The sequence below is a fragment of the Apodemus sylvaticus genome, chromosome X (genome assembly GCF_947179515.1).
Source record: "Apodemus sylvaticus chromosome X, mApoSyl1.1, whole genome shotgun sequence".
Classification (NCBI taxonomy): domain Eukaryota; kingdom Metazoa; phylum Chordata; class Mammalia; order Rodentia; family Muridae; genus Apodemus; species Apodemus sylvaticus.
In genome coordinates this window covers 61,541,502-61,564,930 of record NC_067495.1, presented here as the reverse complement: position 1 = coordinate 61,564,930, position 23,429 = coordinate 61,541,502, and the positions used below count along the sequence as shown (strand labels likewise).

The 23,429-nt window shown below is 45.1% G+C and overlaps 1 protein-coding gene across 3 annotated transcripts in view; it reads right to left on the bottom strand.

Annotated features, from left to right (window-relative positions):
* Positions 1-23,429, bottom strand: part of Dlg3 (discs large MAGUK scaffold protein 3) — a 51,031-nt gene that overhangs the window by 24,253 nt on the left and 3,349 nt on the right. Inside the window, exons 3-10 of one of the 3 annotated variants that reach the window (XM_052170903.1) lie at positions 23,167-23,217; positions 22,656-22,780; positions 22,288-22,457; positions 21,840-21,976; positions 21,391-21,535; positions 20,585-20,744; positions 18,853-19,009; positions 18,324-18,426 (exon numbers count right to left, since the gene is read on the bottom strand). In XM_052170903.1, the coding sequence (XP_052026863.1) occupies positions 18,324-18,426; positions 18,853-19,009; positions 20,585-20,744; positions 21,391-21,535; positions 21,840-21,976; positions 22,288-22,457; positions 22,656-22,780; positions 23,167-23,217 (1,048 nt within the window). Of the gene's footprint in view, positions 1-17,436; positions 17,555-18,323; positions 18,427-18,852; positions 19,010-19,862; positions 20,338-20,584; positions 20,745-21,390; positions 21,536-21,839; positions 21,977-22,287; positions 22,458-22,655; positions 22,781-23,166; positions 23,218-23,429 lie in introns of those variants that run through there. The other 2 variants (XM_052170901.1, XM_052170902.1) reach the window with 2 other exon arrangements.

Genomic DNA, 23,429 nt, shown 5'->3' with positions numbered 1-23,429 from the left:
GGAATCTGTTATTGGTTTTCAAGTTCATTTTTCTTACTCAAATGAACCCCCTAGAGTTTCACTCCTTATCAGTTTCTGGCTTCGAGCTGGATACTTATCTCCTGACCACTAGACACAAAGTACCCTGTGCGGAAATGATTGTTGAGGAAAACTCTGTCTAAATGAAAGCATCTGTTATCAAACTAATAAAGCAAATGATTTCTTTAACTGATGGCCACCTGCTTCACAGTGTATTTCCAAAGATAACAAAGAAGTATTGTGGGGCTGAAGAGATGGCTCAGTAGTTAAGAGCACTGGCTGCTCTTGCAGAGGATCCCAGTTCAATTCCCGGCAACCGCAGGGCAGCTCACAACTGTCCATAACTGCAGTTCCAGGAGAGTTGATGCTTTAGTTCCAGGGGTTAACTGTTGGCAGCAACCGAGGTTGCTCAACACCATTTTAGGATGTTAATAACCCCCGCTGCCACCCAGTTAATAGATCCACAGTGCTAGGGAGGGAACAGAGGCCTAGACAAGCCCCTTTACCAGTAAGCTACATCCCAGACTGGTTAACATACTTTATATAGAACAAAGTCATTCCAACAGTAATGAATGTGGAATGGACTTAAGACAGCGGCTCTTAATATTATTAAATATTTCCCCAAGATGAAAGCTTCACTTATAAAACAGCTAAATTCTAAGACTTCCCACGATTGTTCCTTCCCTTCCACTTACCAGAAAAGCAGCCATTATTTGGAGGGCATCTCTTAGGCCCAAGTCACTGCGTAGGAAGCTACTTGACCAGTCTTCCTTCTGAGAGGGCCCCACTTCAAATAGGCTACTTTCAAGAAGCACCACATATTACTAAAATCTCAAGTCTATTAAACTGCACTTTATTCATTTTCCCATTCAGATAAATCCAACCATTTGTGACCCACAAAGATATCTGCGATGAGTCATCGTCTGCTTCCTCCTTCCCATTTACCAATGCTAATCACACAGGGAGAAAGAGGCCAGAGGTGCACAAGTAGAAGCCAGTACAGAAAGAGGATTTCTCAGGGACCACAGTGTGCCTCAAGATCAGAATTCTGGGAAGCCCCCCTACCCTGCCCCTGATACACTAGGTCATTAGCCACTGAATGGAGCCAAACCCAGAAATCTGTCTTTAAAACACATTAAGTAACCATGATGCCCACCAAGTTAGAACCCACAGGTCTAGACTTAGAGAAGTCAGTTTAATCTTGAGTAATGGGGCAAGGCAACAATCCTGAAGAGATTCCAATGAAAGGCAGGGCAAGAGGGATGGTATGCTCCCCCAAAAAGTTTGATAATACAATCCCAAATCCACAAAAGGACAACACCAAAGAGGCCATTGCCCAATGTGTCTGAGAAGGTTTTCAAAAATTACAATAGCTTCTTCAGGTTTCTGAGTGCCCATCCTGCTTTGTCTGTTAAATATATGTGATTCTTCACCTCCAGTAGATGCCTTTCAACTGCAAAAAAACCCACAAAAGTAACACATGATGTATTTGTAAAAATGTGCAGCACTGATGCTCAAACCCAGGGCTTCATGCATGCTAGGTAGGCCCTCTACCACTGAGCCACAAGCCCAGCCCCTGACTTTCAAACTCTGTTTCCAGTTTTTAATTTAGAAATTCCTGTTTGTTTCCCTCCTTCCGCTATTTGGAAGCAATGACTGTTAGTATTTCTCATGTGTGTCTTCCCAGGCTTCCCTCCATACATATCCATGTATTCACAGCTCAGACAGATTGACACCCATACTTGTTTTCACTCTCTGGTGTCATAGAAACCGATTCACATCAGCACACAAATAAAGACCACATACATATTAATGGCCACCTCGTACTGCATATTAGAGAGGACATAATGAATCTTATTCAGCCATTTCCTGGTCAATGTACATTTAAACTGTTTGCTCATGGAGATGGGGCTCTTGCTATATAGCCAGGATAACCTAGTGTTCACTTGCTGTACAACCCAGGCTGAGCTGCACTTCATGGTACTGTGCCTCTCAGACTCTGAGAGGTGGGAATATTGGTGTGTACCGACACATACAGCCTACATTTTTTAATGTTCAATCAATGCTGCATTGTATACTTGTATGAATCTGTCTGAAGCATAGATCTCTAAATGTGAAAGTGCAGAGTCAAATGTACAATCAATACACACTCACAGAGCTAAGGGAAGGTGCAGGACAGTGGTAGCACACTTGCCTGTCAAGCATGTGACCCTGAATTTATCTCAGCACTACAAAAAAGCAAAATTTTGATTGTAACTACTATATAAAACCCCAACATTCTGAAACCATTCTGAAGCCTTTCTGACTGTAAAGAGAAAATGATATTTGGAAGCTTCCAGAAGCTTTCTGGTTTCTGTAGTAGAGGCAAAATTGACTTTTGAGGACAGACTGATCCTTTGTTTGGGAAACCTTTTGTTTGGGGACTAGACTTTAATGAGCCTTTCAGTTATGCAAAAGTGAAGCCAAGATTTTACTCTGGAACAGACAACCATTTCCTGGCCTTTTGGTTAAGATGAAGTATGGAAAGGATAAGACAGAAAGGGGACGTAATGTTCTCTGCACAGTAGTGCAAAGGGTAGTTGCTGGTACTCTAGCATGGAGGGCCTAGGTCACAGGCCTCCGTCTCCTCCTTCCGGGTACTGTTAAGTCCGTTTCAGCCACTACTTATAAGATGGTCTACCTGCCTTTACAAGTATCTAGTACTACCTTTGACTATCCACCGTGCCTTCTCCTACCTGAAACCCAAGCCTTTCTTTCCTTACACTAACATGTCCCCTTACTATGACTAACACCCTGCTTTTCTGTGCACAGCCAGTATGTTTCAAGTTCTGATCTTCTTGATCAATCATGTCCTCACTCCATTTCTCACTTTCACAGCTACTGCTTTTCTGTTGATTTAACTTCTTCGTTTTCTCTTGACTATTTTAGTTTCTATAAAGTGCAGTCTCTGTTGCCCAGGCCTACTGAAAATCCAGGTCTCAGAAGACCCTCCGGCCCTAACCTCCTGAATAGCTGGAACTACAAGTATGTGCTATGACACCAGCGTCATAATGTTTTATCTCTGCCCCCCAGCCATGACTTAGGTCACATTGCCTCTGCCGTGACTTAGGTCACACTCTGTCATCTCTTTTCCTCTGGGCCACTGCTCTATTGTGGTAACTAGTCTTTAGATCCTTATTTGGACACCATAAAACTACAGTTTCTAGACTTCCCTATCCCATCCAAGTATGTACAATCACAGCAACTAAAGAATCTTACCTTAATGTCTGAAGTAAACATTCAAGGACTGCTCTACCATTCCTGCATATTATCTCCCTGTTTCTCATTCCACAAATGCTCCTGAACTCTCAGACCTGGGACCCTTGAACACCATTCATTCATATCTGCTAGGCCCTGCTCCGGCATTGATTTTTCACTGCCTGAAGCCAAACATTCTTTGTGCCCTTCAACAGCATTCCTTCATCACTGTACAAGTTTTATCCATTCATGTATTTATTCAGGTATTTACCAAGTATCTACTGCATACCAGTCACTGTGTTTGCTGTAGAGAATATACCAGTAATCAAAACAGTCTCTATAAATTGCAATCATATCAACAAACAACTACTTAATTACAATTTCAATTGCAACCTTTAAAACTGCAATGACTAAACAGTAGAGGGAGATTTAGAAAGAATGAGCCAATCTACTTGGGGAGATAGAGTTCAACAAAGTTCTTCCTGGGAGAAGTGACATTTAAGTCCATAGGGAGGAGAGGTGGGGGAAGGAGGAGGAAGAGAGGAAAGAGGTGTAGGAAGAGAGAATATGAACTTTCTGACCTTGAGGTCCCACAGAATGCTGAGTAGAGAAGGCAAGGCTGAATCCAACCCAGCTCATGTTTGGAATGAATCAACAGCTCCCCCAAAGGGCTCATCAGTTCCTATGGAAGTGCATCGTTCAGATCTCAAACTCACATAGTTCTCATTTGCCATTGCTGAGCTGCCCCCAAGGCTTTAAGGACTCACCAATTGTAAAAAATTACAGAGCACTGGTGAAAATAAAGTTACAAGCTCCACAAAGAGGCACAGATTCTGATGAGTGTAAACTGTTTCAGCCTTCTAATGGCGCCTTTGGAGTATGAACCTTTGGGATCATGTGAATTACAAGCACCTATGGAAATGCTACAGCTCTTCATACCTTCAAAATAAACGGATGGAACTAAAGAAGTCGATGAAAATACTTGATACATATTATCAAGCCAGACATGGTGGCATACACCTGTAATCCTATACGCAGGAGGTCAAGATACAGGATTGCCTCAATGTCAAGACTAGCCTGGTCTGTACAGTGAGTTCCAGGCCAGCCTGGGCTATAATGTTACATGTCCCAAAACAATAGCAACAAGAAACCTCTAAGTACAGCATGCATGAATTGCCAAAAAGTACACAACTTGCCTCTATACAATTAAGAAAACTTGGGTTAGTTTCTCATTATGGGCCCACAACTTCAAGAACTCAACATCTCTAAAGCTAAACAATTTTTGAAAGTCTATTCTAATTATAACACTATGATTTTAAGAAAAATCAATAAGGTTCATGAAGAATCAAACCTAGGATAATCTAATTTAATTTATTTAACAACTAAATTTATTTATTTAAAAATCTACAAATAACCTCAAACTCTCTGCATTTAAATAAACAAAATATATAAACTGCAAAAAAAATCCCAAGGGTATATAAACCAGCAGAAGTGACAAACAGCTTCCACATGGACAAATATTGCTTAAGGAAAAATAATTCCAGCTTTACCCTTAGAACAATGACTCGAAATTATGACTAACCCTAAACCGAAGCCTGTTCTGGTCCCTGAACTGTCACAATGGACTTCCTCAGCAACACACACACACTCAGCCAAGGCTCTGGAGAGCACTGTGAAGAACTCCAAGAATAAAACAGAAAACAAAAATGCTATAAAATTCCAGTTTTCCCTACAGACTGTATGCAGGTTTTTTGTTGGTGTTGGCAGTGTTGGTGTTGGTGAGTGAGTGAGTGTGTCTGTGTGTGTGTGTGTGTGTGTGTGTGTGTGTGTGTGTGTCTGTCTGTCTGTCTGTCTCCCCAAGAAGTGAGGAAGAAGGAAGGAAGGGAAGAGCTGGCTGTTTAGGTGAAAGTGCTATACTCACTAAAGGCTTTATTACACTCAGCCACCTGGTCGGAAATGAGTACAAAAGTACCTCGCTTTCACATCCATCAAGCAGCCAGAGTGGGGAAAAGCTTCAAACAGGGCTTTCTCCCTGCTTCAAAGGAAATTTCACATAGCATGCCTCCATGAAAGATTACCAAGTGTTTAGCTACCTTAACCCACAAGTCAAAGTATATGGACAGGCCACACAAGGCAGGTCCTCTCTTACAGAAAACCTGAGAACGAAGGCAGAATTCTACCTTCTCTGTGCTCTCAGTACCAAAAAGACATTCTCAGAACAATCTTCTACACTTAATGGTGATGCTGCCTCATGATGAACATAAAATACATACAGCTTATGATGAAGCTTGCCAATCTAAGTTAATATAACCAATTTCTATATTTTACCAGGTCAACGATCCAGATGCAAATGCCCTTCACAGTAATACTCCCCCAAGAGTCACAAACTCTCCAAAAATCTTTACTGTAGTATCATCTGAATCTCTTTTAGGTCAAATTTCTGTAAAAGGAAACCAGAGAAAAAGGGACCTAGAAAAAGACCCCTCTCCTCTAGTTTATAGTTGCTAAAATATCTGTGGTTGCTTTCAAGTAATTTCTTTATAAAACAGTCGGTAGTCCAAGGTAAACCATGAGAGAAGTAAGAAACCCCCAAATCCAAATTATGAGATTATAAAATAATTTTGGTAATAAAGGTAAGACTTCAAGTCAATGGCTTTAAATGTGAAACAAAAACATTAAGTAACCACAAGAAAACACAGTGGGGCCTTTATTTTCTCTCAGACTAGGAAAGGCCCTTCAAGATCTCTCAATACAGACCAAAAGCATGAGCAGGAAACCCTGAACGAAAGCTCATTTGTAATCCTAGCACATAGGGAGCTGAGGCAGGATAGTTGAGTTCAAAGTCTGCCCAGTCTACACAGCAATACCCTGTCTCAAACAGAAAGGGTCAGGAAGGGTAGCTCAGTAGTAGTTTGCCTAGCTTATGTGAGGCTTTGGGATTTGATTCCCACCACTGAAATAATTAATAAACAATAAAAAATCAAAGTACAAAAGCCTTTGCAATATATCTAACAAAGAACTCGTAATTCACCTATATTAAACCATTAATATAGGCACCACAACAGGGAGTAAAGAAAGGGCATAAACAGGCACTTGGGGAGGGGTGCAAGAGATGATACCCACATGTGTGGCTGTGTGATCTATAAATCCTAGCACTCAGGAGACTCGAGATTATAGCCTGCCTAGACTACATGAGGCATTCCACATGTCTCAAAAAGATATAACCACAACCACAGGACAACAATAATCAATAAACAGACACAAATGTCCAGTTCTATTACCCACTTTTGTTTCTTCCATCCAGTGCTGGGAACCAGACCCAGGGCCTTATACACGATAGGGAAGTGCCTTCCCACCTTAACCCCAGCGCTTGGTTTTGAGTCATAATCTAGCTGTGTAGCTCAGGGCAGCCTTGGACCTCCTGAGTGCTAGGATGAAGGCTTGCTCCATCACACCTAGACTAATTCTACTACTAACAAAAAGGTATTCATCAAATAGGGTTTGCTATGTATGAAATGTGTGCAGGATCTCTAATAAAGGGCACCAGGTACAGATAGAGGCTGGGAAGTTAGACAAAAACATTAGAGAGAAGGGAAGGTGGCGGGAGACCTCAAAGCCAGGGATGGAGGATTATAAAACTCAAGGGATAGGAAAATGGAAACGAGACTGCCAGGGGTGAAAGGCATGGTAGGAGAGGGGTGGGAAGTGGGTAACCGACACTAAGGATTATGAAAAAGCCATAAGGAACCAACTATTTTATAAGCTTATTAAAATATAATTTTAAAAAGACTTAAAATGGAGGTATCCTGCCCTGCATAGTGAAATGTTTCTCCCAGACGCCCCAGGTTATTTTTTTGTTTTGTACTCCTGCCTAGCAACTCCCTTCCTAGACCAGGATGGCCTTAACTCAGGGACTTGCACACTTCTGCCTCTCAAGTGTTCATAGAAACTATCTTGCTGTGTTTTGTTTGTTTGTCAACTTGACATAAGCTAGTCATCTGAGAGTTGGGAACCTCAATGGAAAAAATGTCTCCAAAAGACTGGCCTGCAGGCAAGCCTGTAGGGCATTTTCTTAATTAATGATTGATGCAGGAGGACCCAGCCGATTGTGGGTGGTGCTAGCCCCGGGCAGATGGTCCTGGAGTGTAAATGAAAGCAAACTGGTGGCTGGAGCAATGGCTCAGTGGCTAAGAGCACTGACTGCTCTTAGGTTCAATCCCCAGCCCACACTCCGGCATCTGACAACCATCTGTTACTGCAGTAAAAGGAACCTGCCTGATGCCCTCTTCTGCCCCTTTGGAGATTCTTACACAAAATATAAATATAAAAGAAAGGTGGTGGCGGTGGCTGTGGTGACAGTAGCAGGGGTGGTGGTGGAAGCCTTGAATCCCAGCACTCAGGAGGCAGAGGCAGGCAGATATCTGAGTTCAGGGGCATCCTGATCTATAGAGAGGGTTCCAGGACAAGCAAGGCTACACAGAGAAACCGTGTGTGTGTGTGTGTGTGTGTGTGTGTGTGTGTGTGTGTGTGTGTCTGTGTACACCCCCCACCCCGCATATATATATATATATATATATATATATATATATATATATATATATATATATATATATATATATATATATATATATATATATATATATAAACACTCACACATATATGTATACGTAGGCATATGCATATGAATGAAAGCAGGCCTAACAAGCCAGCAAGAGTTTTCTCCATGGTCCCTGATTCAAGTTCCTGCCATCAGGTTCCAACCCTGACTTACCTTAGTGATAAGAGTGTGATATGCGAATTGTAAGGTGAAATAAACCCTTTCTTCCTCAAGTTGTATTTAGCCAAGGTCTTTATCACATAAATAGAAACCTAACGCAGAAGCCATAAATTATTAAAGCAAACCCCAGGGGCAGATGTGGGATGACACCCTGTAAATTGACGGTCGGAGAGGCCCCGCAGGCCCCCAAAGCGATACAAGCTGTTGGCCTTGTTGGTTACCCACCAGAACTGGACGGTAAGATCCTACTGCTGAAGATACCACACACTTTAGTCACAGGACATGGAGAAATGAAGCTGGAGCTGAGTTGATGGCTCCTTGCTAGCTGGCTAGTTTTCATAGCACTAGAAAGGGCTACCCAGGCTGCTACAGGAGAGGTTATCAACCATCTCAACCCAGCTGTGAGCCCTGTAAGCTACACTAAGGACCAGCTTGGCAAGATGAACCCATTAGTGCAATAATGGCACGAATACTGTGGGGTCATTAACACTTTGTGAGTGGAGATGAGGCCCACTCAACACTGGGAATCCATGCCTAGTACTGTAAACCTGGTCAAGAGCTAGTGGCTGGAGAGAGCACAGGCCCTATCTTTTTTTTTCCTGGATGAACACGTGTTCAATCAGCCTTTGGAGCACTCATGTTTATGTCCATAAGTCAGTACTGTTCTCAGAGTTCATCAGAAAAGCTTCTTACTGCACTGGAGGGGGGTTAATGGAGAGACTCCTAACTGATAGAAGTGCTGAGAGTAACGGAAGTTAAAGATCAGCCCTAACTGCGACAGAACCATAACCCACTTGCAAGGCGTGGGTATATCAAGGTGGGGTGAAAGGGTGGAAGACCTGGGGGCAGAGGCATGCTGCACAAAAGGCATGAGCACTTCACGAACAAACTCCCTGCAACCCTGCTTATCTACACAAGAGCCGCACCCTGGAAGGGGGAAGGGCTCTTGAAGCCCCAGTCCCACAAGGAGCTATTGCCAATTAACGGTGGCACAGGGAAGGGGTGTCACTTTCTTTAATGTTGTAGTGATTGATGATAAGTTGCCCGTGCTCCAGTAAATAACCTCCCACCCATGTTCACGCAAGGAACTCTAATTAAACACAGTGGGGGCCACAAGCGAAAGGACATGAAAGGGTTCAGCAGGGGAGGGGAGGGGAGGGAAAGAGTGCTAGGGGTGGCAAAGGTTGAGATTCATTCTATGCATGTAAAAAACTGCCAAAAGAATGAAAATAAATAAAATTACTCCACATTAACAAGAAGGTTTTTTTTTTGGGGGGGGGAACCTTATACCGCCTGCCGAGGTAAAAGCTAATTTGAAAAAAAATGCACCAAAAGCATTAAACATGTTCATATCCTTTAAATGAATAATTCCATTTGAGGGAACATATTCTCAGGAAATAATTATAGATTCAAAGAAACCTTGTACAAGGATATTCATTAAGGCATTTTTAGAAGAACAAAATCTTGGGGTAAAAAAAACCCTGAATATCCATAGCCAGTAACAGAAGAATGGTTACCTGAATTATGGCATACACATGAGGGACTATTTATTAACTACCTCAAATGTCTTTTCACATAATATATAATGACCTAAGAAAATATTCATGATGTTTAAATAATGGAAAAGAATGTAAAAACTGCCTCAATCTAATAATCCCATTTTTAAAGCTACAGACACATTGCATGATATATAAAATATAAATATATATGGTTTGAAAAGAAATATACAAAGGTGTGCATGCACCAGTGACTTGATTTGAACTTTTGACTTCGTATTTTCTAACTTTGCAATTATATGTAAATCTAATAACTTTTTTTTGGATTTGGTTTTTTCTAGATAGAGTTTCTCTGTGTAGCCCTGGCTGTCCTGGAACTCACTCTGTAGACCAGGCTGGCCTTGAACTCAGAAATCCGCCTGCCTCTGCCTCCCAAGTGCTGGGATTACAGGCGTGCGCCACCACTGCCTGGCTCTAATATTTTTATATCCAGGAATAAAACATGAGGGATCTGAATTAGGAGACACACTGAACATACCAACAGCATACCAGGGCAATGCCAGGGTGTACTTGCACTAGAAATTTCAGTCTACACTGCTCTTAACTTAGCAACTAAATGCAAACAAATCCACATGAACACATAAGCGTTATTACCCAGGCGTTTAGTGCTTTACTGAAATCTCCATCTGCCACAGCCATACTTTTCTGACCCAGCATGCAGCAGCCCTGCCTGGCTTTGGTGCTCACCACTTTCTTCTTTGGGGCAGTTATAAAACACTGGAAAATCCAGTTTGGAATTTAACCCCACATTTACAAAATTCTTTCTCTTTTTTGAAATCCAAATCCTTAAAGTACATATTTATACAAAACATGTTATCTTCATTTTTTTATCTAACAAAATATTTCATAACTCAATTTTGTCAAACAGAGAATTCAAAAAATCTCTGGGGCCTCTACTTTTAAAGGAGCTGTGAATTCAGTGAAAAGCGAGCAGAAGCCTTTTTCAAGAGGATAAAAGCCTAGCTCAAGAAAGAGGGGAGGATGGGAACCTTTATTAGAGCAAAGCGGTTATTAGTTCAAGACCGTGTGATTTAATAAGTACAAACAAAAATTCATAAATCAAATTAAAATCTCACTTCCACTTATCTAACACAGAATTTTAGCTAGGAAACATATCACATTTTATATAATCTCATTTTAGACTCGAGGAAACTGAGTCTGAGAGTTAAGAATTTTTATTCATTTAGAGAAAACTCAGAAGTTGATCTCAGGAGCTTGGCTTCTCTGATATAGATAGATAATACAGGAGCTCTATATCATCAATGTAGGAGTCTAATGTCTATATATTGTGCTAATAGATATGTACGTGTGGGTGTACATGTGTGTGTGCATGTATCTTACACAAGAGTAGCAAAAGCAGTACTTTTAATTTCAGTGACAGTGGCAGTCCCAAATTATTCTCCTTCTGTTCCTCTGTTTAAAGCAACAGAACATTTACCCTGTTGTAGAATATACTAGTGTTGGTTTTTTGTGTTTTTTTAAACATCAGTATCAATATCAAGGTCGAGATTTCAACACCTAACACAATAGACAAAAAAAAAAAAAAAAAGAAGCCGTCAAACTCTATAATTACATTAAGAAATAACCTATTCTTATTACTACATATCATTGTAATCTTTCCACCTAGCAGGAAGATCTGATATTTTACAAAGAGCAAAGCTCCTAAGATTTTGACTCATACCATCTAGCAAGGACAAGAAAGCACCTGTCTAGCTAGGTTCAAAACACCATGCCAAATTTCACTCCAATGTCCTTGGGCTACAGAAACACAGAATACGGAAAAGCCCAACACAAACTCACACGCAGCTTCAGGGGACAGAAGTGTAGGGAAGGAGAGCTGCACCTTCCCTTCTCGGTTACAAAACTGGGTGGGCCTGAAAGGGTGTAGTCACTTTAAGAAGTCTGGCAGTGCCTCAAAAATGTTGTTACCTTCTGACCCACAGCAATTTGACTTCTAGGTGTGAATACAAGAGAGCTGAAAACATCTGTTCACAGGAAAACTTCTTCAGGAATGTTTGTAACAGCGGTATTCACAACAGCAGAAAATCGAAAAGAACACAAACGCCGGTCAACCCAAGAACAGATAAACAAAATGGACTCTAACCCTAGACTGCGCTATTATCCCATCCTGAAACAGTGAGGAACAGCCACATGTCACGACATGGCTGAGCCTTGAAGAGGTTATACTAAGAGAAACTGGGCACAAAGAGGCCACATAGTGCAAAGTTTACATGAACTGCATGCAAAACCTTAGAAGGTGCCTAGGGCTATGAGGAGGGAAAGAGCCAGGGGGAAACACGACTGACTGCTAATGGGTCAAGGCTTCTGGGAGTGATAAAAGGATTCTAACATTGACTGTAATAAAAACTGAAAATTGCAGAAAGAGCTGAAATATATATCTTAAATGGATGGACATGTTCATATTATGGCATGTGAATTATATCTCAATAACCTGATTCTAAAAAAAGGTGGACCCTATTATTTTTTATCAGATCAGCATTTCTAGCTAAAGCATCTTCACAAAAGCTTCAAACCCCTCCAGCACACTCAGCTGATAAGACTGAGAGCTAGTGACCCTCTGGTTCCTTCTAATCACTGTAGCAATAGCATGCCTGGCCCTATTTATTCTCAAGTTAATTTGTAAACAGGGTGAGAACCAAATCAAAGCAAAATTGAACAACAAATAATAAGCCCTTAAACTATGCTCAACATTACTACTGGGGAATGCAAATCAAGACCACAGGGAGATACCACTTCACGCCCAGCAGGATGGTGACAACCAAAAGGACTGTTGGGTGTTGGGGAGGATGCAGAGATGGGACAGGCCCACTGGAGAGCAGCCTGGACGGTTCTTTAGGGGGAATAGTAATGAGATTCGATCCAGAGAATATATCCAAGAAATATGCAAGTTTATGTCCACTGAAAGATTGCACATTGACATTCATGGAGTATTATTTATAACAGTTCCAAAACTACACGCGCACGCACACACACACAGACAGAGACAGAGACAGAGACAGACAGAGAGAGAGAGAGAGAGAGAGAGAGAGAGAGAGAGAGAGAGAGATTACTTATCCATAAAAGGAAAAAAGTACCAGTACATGCTACAACATAAATTAACCTTGTTCGCGTGCTAAGTGAAAGGATCCAGTCTCAAAAGGCCACATATCATATAATTTCACTTATATGAAAAATTCAGAATAAACAATAACTTTGTAAACATCAGAAAGGCTTTGTGGTAGCCTAAGGCTGAGAGGGATAAGAAGTTTAGGGATGATGGTTAAGCTATTAAACTCCATTTATGTGTAGCCTTGAATTAATTGTTGTCATAAAAATGAATGACAGGGTTGGGGTGTCATTCAGTGCCACAGCCCCTGGTTAGCACACATAAGGCCCCAGATACCATCCCCAGTACTCAAAAGGAATGACCCAACTCCAGCTGAAGAAATAAGAAATGCCTACTTACACCATTAATATTCTAAACCTGGTCACATTTGCTATTCAGTTAAGCAAAGCAACTCCCCTCCCCAACAAAACCACTCCCTGTGGGAACTCACTTTGCTTCTGTAGGAAAGACTCCCACATGCTTCCAGAAATCTTTTCCCCACTACTACTTCTTTTGGTGCAGGACTGTATGATCACCAGGACTGAAAAGCTGAGATAAGGTGTAGTAGCATACACCTTTAATCCCACCAGCAAAAAGATCTGGTCTGACAATCAGCATGATCTACACAGCAAATTCCAGGCCAGCCAAAGCTCGGTAATGAGACCTTACCTCAAAAACAACACAACAAAAACACACAAAGACAAAAAAAGAAACAAAAAGTACAGCCAGGGAGAGGTGGTACACACCTTTAGTCCCAGCACAGGGAGGCAGAGGCAGGAGAATCTCTGTGAGTTTGAGGCTAGCCTGGTTTACAGTAGACGTCCAGAACACCCAGGACTATAGAGAAACCCTGTTTGGGACCCCTCCCCCAAAGTAGGTAGAAGCCCAGAGATGACGTGGCATCCAAGCCCTACTTGTACAGGGGAGATACATTAGGAAGCAATCTTAACCCTATCACTCTCCCAGAGCTTAGCCCTCTCTTTGTCTATTAAAAAGAGATAAAGAAAATCCCCCATTCCTCCCCTCTCTAGAGCCCTAGGTCTTTCTCTTCCATTAATTTGCCTCTCATAGCCAATTTTATGTAAATGAAATCATGCAATATGTCTGGTTGCTTTTTGTTTGTGTTGTCTTAGTTTGGTTTTTGAGTCAGGGTCTCACTGTGTAGCCCCAGCTGTTCTGGAACTCACTATGTAAACCCGGCTGGCTTGGGACCCCCGAGATCTGCCTGCCTCTGGAGTGTCGGTGGAATTAAAAAGGTGTGCCTGGCTTGTTTTACTCAATGTTTTCAAGGTTAAGCAGTGTTGTGAGAACCAGTTCTTTCTTCTGGTTTATGGTAGAATAAAAAATCCGGTTTAAACTGGAATGTATTTTGTTTACCCATTCTAGGCTAGATGGACATCCACCTTTTCCTCTGAGGATTCATCTTCGCCCTTGCCTCAGCCTGGCTTTAGGAATGCAGGAGTTTCAAAACTTTCTTTGCCTAGCTGCAGTTTAATCTCTGCCCTCGGAGATCATATTGATAAGGTAGCAATGTTTACATCCTTCATTCCTAAATATGGGGAAATGTTGTAAAAATAAAATAACCCTGAGAAATTTTCATGCCATCAGCCCTGATTCCTAGCTCTTCCAGGGCTTATGTGGAGGGGTTTTAGGCACCTTCAAATGGAAAAAGAATTCTCTCACTTAGCACACTTCTACCCTATGTGGATTTACATCCCCTAAACAAATCAAATCCAAAAACAAAACCAAAAACCAAAAACCAAAACCAAATCCAAAAAAAACAAAACCTCACAAGGGATCAGTCCCCAGTTGGGCTACTTTAAATGATCCATTCCTGGCTCAGTTATTGATTTAGAGTCAGGTTTCTACTCTAAAAACAAAAGGTCTTTCCACAAAAGCACTAGGTCAATTTATAAGCAGAGGCTGGAACAGAGCAAGTAAGCACAGGGAAGGTGTAGGAGAGCTCCACTGTTGTAATGCCAAAGCCTCTTTCCCTTGCTGCTGCAGTTCCACGGGCCAGTGAGAAATAAGACCCATTTCAAAATAGTCTGCAAGAAAGCCTCTCCCTCATGCCAGTTGTTTACATTTTCTATTTTAATGAGACTTTTAGCTAACAGGTAGGATTTTTGGTATCCAGAACAGTTTGGAGCAATCAGAACTGAAACGATTAAGTATATTTCACTGTAATATCTTGTCATTTAGCACTTCTATTTCTATTTAATATTTCCAAAACTTCATTGTAAAAACACTTTGTAAAGCATCTGTGCTAGGCACAATAAGAAAGACCCAATTTCTATACCACATTATCCAAACCAAGCAAGCCACATATACCAAAAATTTCTTTTTAGGAGCATGTCTATGTTGCCACCCAGCCCCTGCCCCCATGCTCAAGGGAGAGACACTGGGAAGCAGCTGCCTTAAGCCTGTCACCTTCCCAATGACTGTCCCTCTTTATGGATTCCAAGGAGATGCAGGATCATGAAAATGTTCTAAATTTATCTGTGGCAACACAGGCACAACTCTGTGTCACTGAACTATAGACCTACATGTGGGAAGTGAATGCTATTATGACTTATATCTCATTTAAAACATTTTAAAAGGCAGAAAAAAGTTCTTATCCTGACTGTTCTAATTAGTCAAAGCTATTTTTAAGCTCTCATGCTAAATACGATGTAGTCAAAGGGTGCACTGGAATGGCGCCTCTGCAGTCTCCTTCTAGCCACTGCTTTCTTTCTCTCATCCCCTCCCTAACCCCCTATGTGTTATTTCTTTCCGGTTATCCTTCCACTCTGAACTAGTCTTAGGCCTCAGTTGTTACAACCACTATATGTGTCCCCGGTGGACCTCGAAATTAAATAGTTTGCTGATCCTCAGCAACTTTCTCCAGTGACTTCAGGCCAGTGAAGTTCTAGCTCTCCATGGTTGTTCCAGTCTGCACAGCAGGGCTGCAGAGTTTGATCTGACCCACCCCCCCCCACCCTCACATTCTATGAGAAAATCCAAATAATGAACCGTTGCTTAGCCAACAACATGCAAAGTCTCGGCCGCTTTTGCCAACAGACAAACATATTTAGATTATTCAACCTTGCAAATAGGCACCAGGATGCAATCCTCCAAAGAGCCATATTTAATACGTTTTTACAATTACCAACATGCAATCCCTTACTCTTAAATACAAAGGTTTAATTTAAGAAAAGTATGGATTCAATGAAGAATGTTTGATGGTCTATCTAGACCAGCACCTAAAGGTTTATGTTCAAATGAAGAAAAACTGTGCTTACTAGGGTAGGGCTCTGTTGTTTTGAGCAAACCAAATCAAACATAAGCCTGGGGAGGCATTGCTTAGCGGTGTTTCACCCAATTCCTGAAAGGAAGGCCTTGAGCAGCAAGTGGTAGACCTGACACAGCCAGCATCCCAGTCTACATTAGAAACTCTCAAAACTACACTGACAGAGCAGCAGCCACTGCAGGAAAGCCTTTAGCCACTCACAGCTTTTTATGCAGACCAGTTGCATTCCCCACACCAAAGTCATAGAAATATTTAGTCACCAGTTTTCCAGCATACTGCCACCAGGCAAATTCACAGTGTTGTTTCCATGTGCCCAGCATCAGAGAGAATAACCATTTTGTCTTACACAGGCGCACACACACACACAAACACAAGCGGCAGTGGGGGGGAAGCAGGCAGGCAGGCAGGCAGGCAGCCTGGCAATGAGAAGCCATTTCCTTTGCAGAATCTATTCTTAAATCGAGGGCAAAAAAAAAAAATGATAAATATTAGTTGCTAAGAAAAATCCAATGGCGAACCCTTTCTTCAGAAGCAAACATCATAAGCCTGATTCATAAAAAAACCAATATCCCTAAGGAGTATTCCCTGTCAGGAAGCTGAAAGCCAAACACGGAGAGAAATGACTCCAAGTGTCCTTTTGCATCTCTCTTTCCAATTATCTTAGACCAACAAGCTCTCCTATTAGTTACCCTGCTTGCACTCCGGTCTCCCATCAAGCCTGGTAGAAAGGGTGACAGGGCCCTTTCTCTTAGGGCTCGGAGGGCACCGAACTAGCGTGGGGGAGGGGCGGGAAGGACAAAGGTGGTCGCTTTTGAGCCTTCTTAGCTTTGTCACAAGGGTCCTAGATCTCCCGTTCTTCTTGTACAACTAAAGCACCTGCTAACCAGGTTCCTCTTCCACAGGGCTTACAGGCCTGCAGGGCCTGGGTGTCCAAGGAACTCAGGCCCTGCAGCCCTAAGGGGACAAAGGCCAGGATTACAAGAAGGAGGAGAGACGAAAGACATCTGGCAAAGAAATGAAAGCCTTGAGAAGACCAGAGATACAAGAATCCTAACCTAATTGCTGGAGTTCCTAGGGCGAGGGGGAGAAACGAGCATGGGGGAAGGAGGAAGATTTAGAACATTCCTCTGAGGGATCGAGGGCAGCTGTGGACGCAGCAGGAAGGGGCTGTGGGCTGCACTGAGGCTCTAGGACGAAAAGAGGCAACAGTTGATGCGTGAGAAGAAGCGATGGCACAGAGGTGAAAGCCAGACAACGTTCAGAGGGCGCAGAGCCCCTTGCAAAGCAGTCGAGGAAGCCAAGGTGGCGGGGAAGGGGCCTCGGGGTGCACAGCGCAAGCTTTCGGGGGAGAGGGCAGAGATGGGGTGCAATGTTGGAAAAGAGCTTGAGAACAGAACAGTGGAGAGACTGGGTGGACTTCGAGGGGGCCTGGCCCCCATCCGTCCCACCTCACCTGGCGCCCAGTCGGAGTCCAGGTCTAGTGTCGAGAGAGAAAGCGCCAGCTCCGGCCGGTCCCTCTGTCCCGCGCGGGAGACCACGGACACAAAGCGGGGCGCGCGGGAGGAGGGGAGAAGGGGAGGAGGGGGAGGGGATAGAGGAGGAGAGGCCAGAGGCGCGAGGGGAGGAGGGGCGCCCGTCGCCCTCCGCCTGGGTCAGGGGGCGGGGCGTGCGACTGGAGGCCGCGCTCGGCGCACCAATGGTTATCCAGTTGGCTGGCAGGCTGGGGCGCGCCTTCCTACAGTTCACCTCCTCACCTGGGCCTCCGCTGGCCCGGGCCAATCAAACACCTTTGTTAGCATAACCGGCTCCGCCCACTTGCCCCTGCGGAGGGCCTTCTAGCTGAGAATACAAAGATCTCCATATGGGTGTAATTCTACTGCCTCCCCCATCCCAAGGGCTTAGGATCACCTTATTTTGATGAAGGGAAGTAAGTGGGACCTCCAAGATCTCTTAGGAGGTCGGACTTCTTACTCTCTGAAGTTCTCCTAACCGAGTTACTCTTTTCCCGAGACACACAATTCCCAACGACCGCCTTTGAGCCCTCATTCTCCCTCTGTCTTTTCCTTTGCCCTGAAATCTCTAGGTGGTGTTTCTCGTGGGCTACTGCCCACTACAGGCTTCCTGCAGTACTGCATTCCTCATCTGCAGGATCTTAGCACTGCCTTGATTGATGCTCCCAAACCAACATAGCCACCACACTGTCCAGAAGGAAAACGAAATTAGAGGTGACTGCGCTAGAATACCGCGGACCTGGTGAAATGGCTTTGGTACCTATGGCGGGATAAGCCGATGCTAAGTATACACTGTAACTCATCTCTCTCCACCTTCATCTTCTCTTACCTTCAGGTCTATACTGGGCCACAATGGTGACTGACTGGCCAGCCCGTTTCAGAGCAGCCGCTGCCTGCTCATGGGTAGCATTCCTCAGGTTGACTCCATTTACCTGTCCAAAGAGAAGAGCTGTGAGATATCTCAAAGGCAAGAGAAAGAGTGCCCCCCCCCCCGTGTCCCTTATAACAGTTATAAAAAGGATGAACAACCTATCTCTCAGCCTATTTGGATTGGTTTTCCATAAATTCCATCCTCTCGTCACAAATTAGGCCTAAAGGATACTATACCTCTGGGGTAATAATTATTTTTGTGGAAGTCAAATGCCAATCAAAGTTAAGATCTAGACACATTCTTTTCTTCCTCAAGCATAAGTCCAGTCTTGTTCTCTTTCCCCTGATTAAAGATATTTATAAAAAGCAATTTACATTTTCTTCATTCTCAGCCCTTCCCTCATCCCAAGAAACACTTTTTGGTGGGCACAGGGACTCTGCTCCTCCCTTTTAGCACAACACCCATCCTCCCACCTCTTTTGTCTCACCGATAAGATCCGGTCTCCCCTTCGCAACTCTCCACTTAGGTCTGCTGGGCCTCCTGCCAGGATGAAGGAAACAAAAATGCCTTCTCCATCCTCTCCTCCTACAATGTTGAAGCCCAGGCCTGTAGAACCTTTGTGCAGGATGATCTTGCGGGGCTCTCTGAAGAGAAAGAAAAAAAAGACAAGACAAGAGAGGTCAGGAAAGGATGACAGGAACTGTTGATTCTGTGAGGACCTGCCCATCACAGGATCCATACTTGCTGTAGGAAGCAAAGCCTTGGGCTTCTGTATGTGATGCCTTGGGCTTCCCCTTTGTCTCTTCAAACCTGCTTGGCTGCTTTTTTATGCCAGGTGCCAAGTTTCAGTTCCTTGTCCCTCCTTCCTAAAGTCTCCTAGTCAATTTCCCAATGGGCATTCCTGAGCACTCTCAGGCCCACAAATTGTCATCCAGAACTCTGGAGCCCCACACTTCACAGCTCATTCGGTCATTTTCTTCCCTGACTCTTCTGTTCTAGTAAGCTCTGTGAAAGGCCCTGGACTGAAAGAAAAACCTGTGAAGGGCAGTGGAGTCACCCTGGTTGATCTCCCTAAACATCCAAACGATGCTTTCATTATACCCACTGCTCGGAAGTTTTGAAGTTCTACCCTTCAACTATATGACCCTTTCTACCTTCCCCAACGTGGCAGCCACCATTGACCAATGGTGTGGAAGAAATAGATGAGGAAATCCCAGGTCCCGAAATGGGTTAAACTGAGAGGAATGTGTGTATATATATATATATATATATACATACACACACACACACACACACACATATAGTCACAGTGCCACCAGGTGAGTGGAATTATCTGCACATGGCTATCCATACACCTCTTCCAATTCCCCAGCACACTGTCCCATCCTGCCATCTTCATTTGTTACAAGCATCTTTCCTGAGAAGAAGGCCGGGTCTCAAAGTACACCTCTTCCTTCCTTCCTCGCAGTTCCGACTCTTCGGTTCCATGCTCCGTACCTGGCATCCCCTCCAGGCCGCAGGGAGCGGAGCGGCCAGGCCCACCTCTGTGAAGCCCTCCTCCAGGCTGAAGCCGAGGCCGAGCCCAAACCCAGGGCCAAGCTTGAGCCTGAGAACTTGCGAGCGCTCTCCATGGCTCCTCTGGTTCTCCCCGGGGCAGCCTACCCTTCTGTCTCAAGCGCAGCTGGCCCAGCAGCCACCTAGGCCCCACCCTGCAAACCTGTCCCCCTGCAACCTCGGCCGGCCTGACCAGTTCAACGGCCCCGGCCCGCCGCCGCCACCACCACCACCACCACCACGGGGCGGAACCCTTCCTCCCGCGGTCCGGGGCTGGCTTGGCGGCCTCTCTGACTCCCGCCAACCCCGTCAGCTAAAAGGCCTTCTTCAGCGACTGAGGATGGCTGCCGAAGAGAGAGAGGATTGCTAGTGTCGCGGGGCAGGAAACCCCCAGTTGCCACCACTTCCTCAGCCCCCTAAACGCTTCACCCCACCCCGGATCTGCATCTGGGCCACTTGCTTGGCACTCCCCCTGACGGCAGCAGTCGTTCTTGCAGCCACCTCTGTTTCTGAAGTCCGAAGGCTTCACCAAGAAAGGAATGATGAGGACCTGGTCCTTTCTGCCATACTACATGAAGACCTCTCACCGGCCAATGGAGACCTCTCACCGGCCAGAAAACTTATTCTCACCCGCTCTAGGTCGAAAGAACAGGGGAGTGTCTCACCTGGTAAAGTCTTCCTCAGCCAGCATGTGTCTGGGAATAGGCGAGTAACGAGTAGGGGGCACCTGAGGAGGCGCAGGGTAGGCAACCTTGCTCTCCACTGCCCCGAGATAACCCAGACTGGAATTATGGCTTATATGATTGTCAGCCAAGGCAGTGAAAGCTGAGGTGGAAAGAGAGAGAGAGAAAGAAGAATCCAGAGATGCCCTACTATAGAATTTTCCCCAACCCCCTCCAAGGATTTTTCCTCACATCTTACCTTGGGTACAAAAAGGACCAAGGACTGCTGACTCCCTAGGCCTCTGCTCTCTGCTTTCTGCACTACCCACCCTCACCCCAGGGTTCCCTTTCCTCTGTCCCTTTCTAAACCCTGGGCTTACTCCTGTGAGTCTTAGAAAGAGCTGAAGTCAAAGCTGTCTACAAAGGAAGGCATGACTAGAAGTGTGACTAATAATAATCCCTTACATCTCTGGAGCCTAATAGCTTTCCAAGGGCCTTCTCATCCATGATCTCATTCGATCCTTCCACCAGTCCTATTAAGAAGGCAACACACACACACACTCTCTCTCTCTCTCTCTCTCTCTCTCTCTCTCTCTCTCTCTCTCTCTCTCTCATCATTAGCTTATTTGGACTAAAGAGGAAACTAAAGTTGTGAAAAAGGCTTACCCAAGGGCACCCAACTGGCAAGCATGGGGCTGGGACCTGAACTCAGTTATATCAATACTATCTGTACTAATTCTTTCTAAACAAAGGATTTAGAAAGACACCATCTTCGCTGAAACCAGGGCCAAAGACCAATGGGTACGTACTGCTGGCATAGTCAGGGGGAGCATACATGTCGTTGAGATGGATGCTGCCTGGCTTGGCCACCTTCAGATAGACCATGTCTGATGTGTTCTTGAGTGAGGCCACAGCTTCCTCATGCCTCACATCCTGCAGATTGGTGTTGTTCACCTAGAAGAGGAGACACCCTAGGGTGGGTCTTAGAAGGGAAAACCTCTCCGGGACCCTGAAAGGAGTGTTCTTTCAGTATACTAACAGGTCCAAGTAGGGCAGGGTTAAAGGGTTATATAAGGGACGCTGGCCCCAGTATGGAAAAACCAGGGCCTTGTTAGCTGAGTAAACACAACTCAGGTGATGGTCTTGAAATTTCCAAAAATGCCTCATCCTCTACTGAGGTTTAGATGGACTGAGAGGGGGTTCCAAAGCTGCTCCTCCCTACCCTACTGTTTGGGCCTCCCCTTGAAGGCTATCTCACCGCAAGCAGCCGGTCCCCAATCTGTAGGCGTCCATCCTTCTGAGCAGCTCCTCCTTCAATGATCTTGGTGATATAGATGCTGTTGTCTCCTGGGATGTGCTGGTTGCCAATGCCCCCAGCGATGCTGAAACCGAGGCCTAGATGACAGCCAGCAGGAAGTGGGAGAGCCACAAGGAGACGTTAGCACGTTGCATCCATTTCGAAGCCAGTTGCCCCCCTCTGTGCCCTCCAAAAGCTTCTTTCCCACCACCAGTCAAACACCAGCCTATCATCCCAAGGTCAGTGAGGATTGAAACCTGAGGTCAAGAAAGAAGGATCTGAAGAAGGCTCTGGGGCTGGAGTACGCATGCTAGGAGAAAAGCCACTCCCTTCCGGTCACCTATGGGGCAGCCATGAACTAGGGGGCTTGGGATGGATTGCTAGAGCATAGGAAACAAGAGGGCCGCACCTTTTGGCCCTTTGAGCAGGTTGACCTCCATGATCGTCTCAGGTGGGGGCTGTCGCCTCCGTACCACCAACCGCACCACAGGGCCTGCCTCCTTCAGTGCCTCCACGGCCCGGCTGTGCACCACCTCGGACACGTCCACCTCATTCACCCGTAGCACACAGTCGTTCACCCTGTGGGGAAAGCCCAAGAGGCATGACAGTGTGCGCCGCCCCTCTACTATGTCTCCTGTATCCTCCCTCTCCTTGTCTCTCCCTTCCTCCTTTCCCTCTCCTTCACCTTCTCTGAGACAATGGAAGGGTCATTCTGCCCTTGTCCCTCATCTCCATCCTGTCCCTTCCACCCACAGCCCTGCTTCCAGACAATCTCACCCCAGCCTCCCATCCATGGCAGCTGCTCCACCAGGAATGATCTTGGTAATAAAGATGCCAGGGTCATCAGGGACATGAGGGTTGTCGATGCCACCTGCGATACTGAAGCCCAGGCCAGAGTTGCCCTGAGAAGGGGGTGGAAGGGCAGAGTCACACAGGAGGGTTCTTGGCTCTCCATCTCCCTCCATCTCCCAGAGCAGGTTCTCCAGGTTCCAAGGCATGGGCGGGACACACTCATCAGAAACCTAGTAGTTTCTCAGTCTATGTTCACCATTTTGGTGGGGAGGCCTCAGCAAACCAACCCCCACCCCAAGTTTCCAGGCCTCAGTCTACAAGATCAGTATTTGGGAATGGATTGATAGCTGCAGTGATGTGGTTTCCGAGGGCCCCCGTTTCCTCATACTCTCAATAGGGGTTCCCCCGTGAGTCTTGAAATGATGCTCAGGGCCCTCCCCTCCCCTGGATGTAGCCATTGCCTCCGGTTTCCCAATCTCTCTACTGGAAAACTTACCCGCTCCAGTACTATCTCCTCATACTTGAACATGCCGTCACTGCCGTTCACCTACAAGAAGACAGAAGCACTTCTTTCAGTGTCTTCTGCGCTCCCAGTCATCTGCCCTCTAGTCAGTCTGCTTCCTTCCCCACTCCCATGAAGATCCCAAGCACACAACAAGGCACCTCTAGACCACAGATGGGGACAGGCTGACCCCGCGCAAGCACACCCCTCCCCTTGTGTCCAACCGTATCAGTCCAAAACCAGCTGCTTGTTTAGCT